General features: G+C 41.8%; 1 protein-coding gene across 1 annotated transcript; it reads left to right on the top strand.

Annotated features, from left to right (window-relative positions):
* Positions 1 to 6397: 6397 nt before the first annotated feature.
* On the top strand, positions 6398 to 7208 carry LOC116889233 (prohibitin-like). The gene is given in 2 exon segments (XM_032890384.1): positions 6398 to 7179; positions 7181 to 7208. Coding segments are annotated over 2 exon segments (810 nt in total).
* The last annotated feature ends 1736 nt before the right edge of the window (positions 7209 to 8944 follow it).

Below are 8944 nucleotides of genomic sequence, written 5' to 3'. Positions count from 1 at the left end.
CTTCACACAGACTACACAGAACTTCCCTTCTTGGAAGATCTGATATCTTAACACATAAAAAGATCTTTGAACTATACATATCAAATTAGTTCTACAGGGGAGAGGCTCTCTCTCTCTCTCTCTCTCTCTTTCTCTCTCTCTGGGAGATTTCTCAAATCTAGTACAGCTCTAGAGGAGAATTTTTTTTAAATAACTGCATTTGAAATATAAAAAACATGGACTCCTGTTTAAAATGCAACCACTGCCATGGAAAGGAGACCCCTTTGCAGCAAAGGAATTCTACAAAAGTCAGAAGAACCACTCCTCTTTCTACTGTATAAGGGAGAAACCTTTCTCTCTCAGCTTCAAGCAGACACTGCCCCGTGCTGGTAAACTCAGCAGCATACCTTTTCCAGTTTCGGTGCTGCAAATTTTGATCTGAAGAAACTAATTTCATCATAGGACGAAAACCCGTCAGACAGAAAATAGGTTCAGCAAAGTCTTTCATCCATTATTAAAAGTAAAGCCAGACCTACTATAACTGCAGTGTCTTCTCCCCTCAGCTTGAAGTAAAAGCTGAGGACACCGCACAATGGTGTATAAGTGCACCAGGCAGGACCAGGTTTCTGAGTCCAGAGAAGCAGGGCTGGGAACATGTATAGGCACCTTGGAGTCTGCTAATGAATGGAGGGGCAGGAGAGCCTTGGAGAAGCAGCAGGAGCAGGGTGGCTCCTGAAAGTATGGCCCCAGACTGGTAGCCCCTGCGTGGGGTGGAACTAGGGCACCTCTTTTCATTTGGCAAAGTTGTTGTCGATGGCTGCTTTTCACATTAGCTGCATAGGGAGGTCACTGAGGCAGAGAAACACAACCTGGGCCATGTTTCATGGACATAATAAAAGCATCAACACTTTGGGGGACACTGCCCGCAATCATTTTCCTTCTACACCTGAGTCAAAGTCTGGACCTTGGGTTCCCTGGAAGACCCTAAGGGGGAGTGTCTTTGAAATGTAAGCAGCCTCACTTGGTGATTCCCCCTGGCGCTGCTGGGGTAACCATGGTGCAGGACTACCAAATGCCAAAATCTGGACTTAATTACCACCTATTTTGGGTCGTGTTATTCTTTCCTGGTTTTCAGGACAACATCCCCCCTAACCCCTCCCCCTCCCCTTCTATATGGGTTTCCCTCCCATCCTCCCCCCATTACCACCCCTCCCCCAACAATCACGTTCACTGGGGGTTCAGTCTTGGGATCAAGGGCTTCCCCCTTCCACTGGTACCCTTACTAGGCTATTCATTGCTACCTATGCAGTTGGAGGCCAGGGTCTAGTGGCCACTAGAAAGTCCCAGATGCTAGGGACCCAAGAGGTTCCCAGGATCCAACAGGGAGGGTGTTAGCCAAAATAGCCAACAAAGGGGAGATAGAACCTGTAGAGACCATATCCAGTGAATAAGCATGGCTCCAGTTTGAGGGATGGGGCCACCCACCCACCTCAAAAATATTAATGCAGACTTCCTCCTGTCAAAATTGCAGGGACAAAGAGTGGAGCAGACTGCCCCACCTAAGGGATCTGTTCCATCTGCAGACACCAAACCCAGTCACTATGGATGCTAAGTGCTTACTGACAGGAGCCCAGTATAATTTGAGGCTCTCATAGTCAATACACATTATGTGCCAAACCAGGACTTTGGAGAATTAGGGCAAAAAGAATGTAGGAGCTGAGGGGTTTTTCAATCCATGTAAGAACAATCAACCAAAGATGCCCCAGAGCTCCCAGGGACCAAATCATACACAACCAAATCATACACGGGGGGCCCATGGCTCCAACTGGATATGTAGCAGAGGATGGCCTTATTGGGCACCAGTAGGAGGGGAGCACCTTGGTTCTGTGGAAGCTCCATGATTCAGGGTAGGGGAATGTTAGGGCACTGAGGCAGGCATGGTTGGTGAGGGAACATCCTCATAGAGGCAGAGAGAAGGGGATGGGATGGGAGCTTGCGGACAGAAAACTGGTAAGGGGGATAACAGATAAAAGGGGATAAAAAATAAAAAAAATAAAAAATTTCCAACTTTCTATGCTTTATCTAAGTATGTAACTAGTTTTATAAAGGCTCAGGAATGAAGCAACGAAAAGTATCTGACCAACCTTCCAATGCCTCACTTCCCTTGATATGATGATATTGGGAGCTACAGAAATTCAAGGGCACAAAAAGAAGCAGTAGCTAGAAAGTAGATTTTGCCTGAGAGAACGAGCAAAGCCATGAAGACTTCAGGGTTTGTTACTGCAGCATTTGGCATAGATTATCCTAGCTAATATTAGCATGGTGATCAATACCTCATCTTAATCAGGACATATAACTTACCATTATATAATATTAAGACTGAATGGCTTTACAGTATGATTATAGTGTGGATAATACAAATATGGATCTTGGACTCCCATCAAACTGCGCCTTTTAACAGTTCAGTAGATAGATATATTATTACTGTCTACTTCAAGAATCAGAAAAAGTCTTATACCAAGGCATTCTTTTCTGACTATAGTATTTCTTCTGTATTTGAATTTTCAAAGGAATCTTTGATGTGGGTTTCACAAGTGTGCTAATTCTGAGATGTATTGCTATATCAGTTAATAAAGCTAAATGTATTATTAACAGCCAGGAATGTTTACTCAATGAAAACTTCTAACATGCATATACTGATTATATCTAATCTTCTCATGCAGGAATTGTTAATTTCATTTCAGTCACGATGATAAAAAGTGGACAGCAAGAAAATATTTTTAAAGAAATAGTAAGGAGAAGACACATATCCATGTACCTGTACCCAGTTCTATTCTTCCTTCAAAATGGTCTCATTTAGTCATAACAAACTTTGAAAGACAGGTAAAAACACAACCCAGGCACTTGCTGGGAAAAGATTTAAAACAAGATGTGTACACACACACACACACACACACACACACACACACACACATATATATATATATATATATATATATATATCTAACTCATTAAAAGGAGTCAGTAAGTTCAGGCTCATACTCAATGGAGGGGAATTACAAAATTGTGGATATGGATGAATAAAGAGATCATTAGGGGGGCATCTTTTAAATAAGAAGCAAGCTGTTTATTTTTTAAATTGAGAGGAAAGTTGAGTTCAGAAGATGGAACAAACACTTGTTATCGGTTGGGTGGCCTAGACTACATGGACTGACATAGAGCAGGAAATGGAGAGGAATCAGGGTCACCTTAGGAACTAAGATGCCATGTTAGAGTACCAAGTGCCGTGATTAAAGCTATGCACTCAGATGACATAATAGTTTTAGGTTTCTAATGTATAATATCTTAGAGAAGACTATAAACAATGAGGGCAAATGGTTGCTTCCTGGAGAACAAAGCATTAAAACCTAACAACTCACAAGAAAGTTCTCACAAGAAAGGGTTTGGCATTTCTGAAGTCTACCTGGCTTCAAGCTCCAGTAAGAACCAACCAGGAAGAATGAAAGTCAGGAAGAATCCATGACAGGACAGATGCCTGTACTCTGGTAACTTCAGTACTATGGAGTACCTTTGGGTTGGGGAGACTGGGTATATGAGTGGTTGAGGGTTTTGTGCTGTTAATAAACAAAGATTATTAGAAGATTATTATTATTAAACAGAAGATTAGATATAATCAGTATATGTGTGCTAGAAGTATTCATTGAGTAAACATTCCTGGCTGTTAATAATACATTTAGCTTTATTAACTGATGTAGCAATACATCTCAGAATTAGCACACTTGTGAAACCCACAGCAAAGATTCCTTTGGAATTGCAAATACAGAAGAAATTACTATAGAAACTGATAAGAGGATGGGCTGGCATAGTGAGGACAGGTAGGAATTGAATGATGATGTTTAGGAGACCCCTAAAGGCAATGGGGATAGATATGTAAGTCAGTGTGTAAATAACAGTGAGACAGATTCAGGAAAGAATCTGAAGTTAGAAAGGTAGTAGCTAGAGGTTACGATCAATTTGGTTCTTCTTCTTCTTCTTCTTCTTCTTCTTCTTCTTCTTCTTCTTCTTCTTCTTCTTCTTCTTCTTCTTCTTCTTCTTCTTCTTCTTCTTCTTCTTCTTCTTGTTTAATTTTTTTAATTTACTTTTTACTTATTCACTTTACAGCCTGCTCACTGCCCCCTTCCTGGTCACTCCCTCCACAATCCTCCCCTCCTCACCCTGTCTTCTGAACAGGTGAGACTCCCCATGGATATCCCCCCACCCTGGCACTTCAAATATCTGGCAGGATAGGCAGTCTTCCTTCTTCCACTGAGGCTAGACAAGGCAGCCTAGGTAGAAGAACATATCCCACAGACAGTCAACAGCTTTTGGGATAGCCACCCCGTTCAGTTCTTTAGGATCTACATGAAGGCCAAGCTGCACATCTGCTACTTATGTGCAGGGAAGCCGAGGTCCAGCCTATGTATAGTCTTTGTTTGGTGCTTCAGTCTCTGAGAGCCCCAAGGGTCCAGGTTAGTTGACTCTGTTGGTCTTATCCCCTTCAGGTCCCCCAATCCTTCCGTAAGAGTCCCAAACTCCATCTACTGTTTGGCTGTGGGTCTCTGTATCTGTCTGAGTCAGCTGCTGGGTGGAGCCTCTCAGAGGACAACATGCTTCTGTCTGCAAGCATAACAGAGCATCATTAATAGTGTCAGGGATTGGTGCTTGCCCATGGGGTGGGTCTCAAGTTGGGATGGTTATTTATCGGTCATTTCCTCAGTCTCTGCTGCCTCCCTTGTGTACATTTCTTGTAGACAAGGGTAAATTTTTGGGTTGAAAGTTTTATGGTGGGTTGGTGTCCCTATCACTCCACCAGGGTTCCTGCCTGGCTGGGAGATGGTCTCCCGAACTTCATATCCCCAATGCTATGGATTGCAGCTAAGGACACCCCCACTGATTCTTGAGTACCTCCCCATCTCAGGTCTTTGTTTCTTCCTAGAGATACCCTCTACCTCCCCCTGTCAATTGCAGATCTCCTTTCACTCTCATGGCCATCTGGCCATCCCCTGCCCCTCCCCACACCTGATCCCAAACCCTCCCCACTCCCTTTCCGATCCCCTCACCTATCCATCCAGTTCCCTCCTTCCACCTGCCTTCTACAACCATTCCATTCCTACTTCCAAATAAGACTTAAACATCATTTATTGTACCCTCCTTCCTGTCCATCCTCCTTTGTGGAGTATAGCATAGGCATTCTATGTTTTATGGCTAATATCTACTTATAAGTGAATACATACTATGTGCATGTCCTTTGGGGACTGGATTACCTCACTCAGGATGATATTCTCAAAATCTATCCATTTCCCTGCAAAATTCATGATGTCATTATTTTTCATAGCTGAATAGTATTCCATTGTGTAAAGATACCACATTTTCTTTATCCATTATTCAGTTGAGGGACATCTATGTTGTTTCTAGCTTCTGGCTATTACGAATAAAGCTTCTATGACTGTAGTTGAGCAAGTGTCTTTGTGGGGTGTTGGAGCATCTTTGGAGTATATGCCCAGGAGTAGTACAGCTGGGTCTTGAGGTAGAACTATTCCTAGTTGTCTGAGAAAATGACAAATTGATTTCCAAAGTGGTTGTACAAGTTTGCACCCCCACCAGCAGTGTAGAAGAACCTTGTGTTTGGGGGCATAGATATTCAGAACTGAAATACCATTTTGGTAGATTTTTTTTCTTTGATGAGTATGGGAAGCTTCTTTCCTGTCTCTTCATTAATTTCGAGAGTCTATTTTATTAGATATTAGAATGGCTACTGCAGCTTGCTTCTTGGGTTTGTTTGCTTGGAAAACTTTGTTCCAGCATTTTACTCTGAGGTAATATCTATCTGTATTGCTGAGGTGTGTTTCTTGTATGCAGCAAAATGGTGGATCCTGTTTCTTCATCAATTCTATTAGCCTGTGTCTTTTAATTGGGGAATTGAGTTCATTGATGTTGAAAGATATTAATGACCAGTGATAGTTTTGATGGTGGTGGTGGCAGTGGTGTGGGTGTGCAATGTGTGTGTGTGTGTGTGTGTGTGTGTGTGTGTGTGTGTGTGTGTGTGTGTTTCTGTGTGCTTCCCTTGTTTTTGCTGGAATGGAATTACTTTATTTCCTGTGTTTTCTTGGTTTAGTTATCCTCCTTAGGTTGGAGCTTATCTTCTAGTATTTTCTGTAGGGCTAGATTTGTAATAGATAGTGTTTGAATTTGGATTTGTTTTGAAATATCTTGTTTTCACCATATTTAGTGATTGAGAATTTTGGTGGGTATAGTAGGGTAGATTAGCACCTTTGGTTTTTTTAGAGGTTGCAAGAGTCTCTGTTAAGGATCAGGTGTAGGGGAATTCATGTGGAGGTCAGAGTGGAAACACGTATGAGTGGAAGCAACAGAAGGAGTGATGGCTGCCAAAGTGTTTGAGTCCATCGGAATGTTTGGCCTGGTGTTATCAGTTGCAGGAGGTGTGGAGAACTCTGCTTTACATAACATGGATGCTGGACACAGAGCTGTCATCTTTGATCGATTCCATGGCGTACAGGATATTGTGGTAAGGGAAGGGACTCACTTTCTCATCCCTTGGATACAGAAGCCAATTATTTTTGACTGCCGCTCTCAACCACGGAATGTGCCGGTCATCACTGGTAGCAAAGACTTGCAGAATGTCAACATCACACAACGCATCCTCTTCCAGCCAGTGGTCGGCCAGCTTCCTCATATCTACACCAGCATTGGCAAGGACTATGATGAGCGGGTGCTGTCCTCTATCACCACAGAGATCCTCAAGTTGATGGTGGCTCGATTCAATGCTGGAGAATTGGTTACCCAGCGAGAGCTGGTCTCCAGGCAGGTGAGCGATGACCTCATAGAGCGAACAGCAACATTTGGGCTCATCCTGGATGACGTGTCCCTGACACATCTGACCTTCGGAAAGGAGTTCACAGAGGCGGTGGAAGCCAAACAGGTGGCTCAACAGGAAGCAGAGAGAGCCAGATTTGTAGTGGAAAAGGCTGAGCAGCAGAAGAAGGTGGCCATCATCTCTGCTGAGGTTGACTCCAAAATAGCTGAGCTGATTGCCAACTCGCTGGCCACAGCAGGTGATGGCCTAATGGAGCTGCGAAAGCTGGAAGCTGCTGAGGACATCGCTTACCAGCACTCCAGCTCTCGGAACATCACCTACCTGCCAGTCCGTGCTCCTCCAGCTTCCCCAGTGAGGCCAACCAGGCCATGGCCTCCATCACACTGAATGACGCCTTCCTTCTGCCCCACTCCAGAAATCACTGTGAAATTTAATGATTGGCTCAACGTGAAGGAAATAAAAGTAAAATCACTTCAGATCTCTTAAAAAAAAAAGAATCAGGTGTAATTCTGATAGGTCTGTTTTTGTATGTTAACCAGTTCTTTTTCCCTTGTTGCTTTTAATATTCTTTGTTCTGCAGATTTTATGTTTTGATTATTAAGTGGCGGGAGGATTTCTTTTCTGGTCTAGTCTAATTGGTGTTCTATAAGCGTCTCTTTGTTTACGGCCATTTCTTTAGGTTGGAAAAGTTTTCTTCTATGATCTTGTTAAAAATATTTTCTGGGCCTTGGAGCTTGGTCTCTTCACCTTCTATTTCTATTATTCTTGTTATGTCTTTTCATGGTATGCCAGATATCCTGACTGTTTTGTGTCAAGAAATTTTTAGATTTAAGATTTTATTAGACTGATATATTAGTTTCTTCTATTGTGTTTTCTACACCTGAAATTTTCTCTTATGTCTCCTGTATTCTGTTGGTGATTCTTGCATCTGTTGTCCTGTTCTGTTCTCTGTGTTTTCCATCTCCAGAATTGTCTCAGTTTGTGTTTTCTTTATTGCTTCTATTTCCACTTAAACGTCATACACAATTTTATTTCCTTGACCTATTTAATTGTATTTTCCTATAAATCTTTAAGGGATTTGTTTATTTCCTCTTTAGAGGCATCTGTCATCTTTATAAGATTGGATTTAAAGTCATTTTCTTGTGCTTCAGTTTTGTTAGAATATCTAGGACTTGTAGAGGGGTAGCTGTAGCTGTGCTCTGAATATGTCTTTTTTTTATTTTGGATTGTGTTCTTTTGGGGGCCTTTAGCCATCTGGATGGCTTCGGTCCCTGGATTTTCCTATTGTAGTAGGTATTGGCAGGGAGTGAACCTTGATGGTCCTGGTATGTCAGGCCTCTGATGGGTATCCTTGGATTGTATAGTTCTAGATCTGGAGGTTCAGGAGCTTCAAATCTGATGAAGGTGGGCATACAAGTTTGGGGGAGAATGGATTTCCCGCTGGGTTATCAGGCTGCTCAGGGAAACAGGGCTTGCTCCATAGGACTCAGCAAACAGGGAAGCTGGTGGGGGAAGGGAAGCTTACCTCTTTTTCAAAAATTAAACCATAATCTTATCTTGTAGAATAGACAGACACAGAACTACTGACAACCCCTAACTTTGCTCCAGCCTGGTGGAGGTTATTTTGTTGACTCCAATCTATTAGTATTTCCTTTTCATTTATATCAATATCTATTGTTTAATTTTGCTACCACCAAAGGCTAAAAGATAAAATCTACCGAGTACTCTTGTATTTCTATTCATTTCTCTAGTTGTTCTTCTTGGTTTTGCTTTTTTTGCTTTCTGATTTTATGTTCCCTCATGCACAACTTTATGATATGTATTTGAGCCTTTTACCATGGAATAAGTTCGGATGTAATGAGTGGTTTTATTTTATTTTATTGCCCGGAGTTCTACCTTGCTTAGATCAATTATTGTTAGTATGGTCTACTTTTTGTTTGCTTGTTGACCAATTTTTGTAGAACTTTTTATGTTTCAGACAAATGACAAAATATCTATAAATGATTGTTTTTAAAAATAAAACTTGAAATTGCTTTCATGTAGATAATATATAATCATCAAATTAAGCTTCTGCTATAAGCTATATCATTT

This window comes from Rattus rattus, chromosome X, assembly GCF_011064425.1.
Source record: "Rattus rattus isolate New Zealand chromosome X, Rrattus_CSIRO_v1, whole genome shotgun sequence".
Taxonomy (NCBI): domain Eukaryota; kingdom Metazoa; phylum Chordata; class Mammalia; order Rodentia; family Muridae; genus Rattus; species Rattus rattus.
This window is presented reverse-complemented; position numbering and strand designations above follow the sequence as displayed.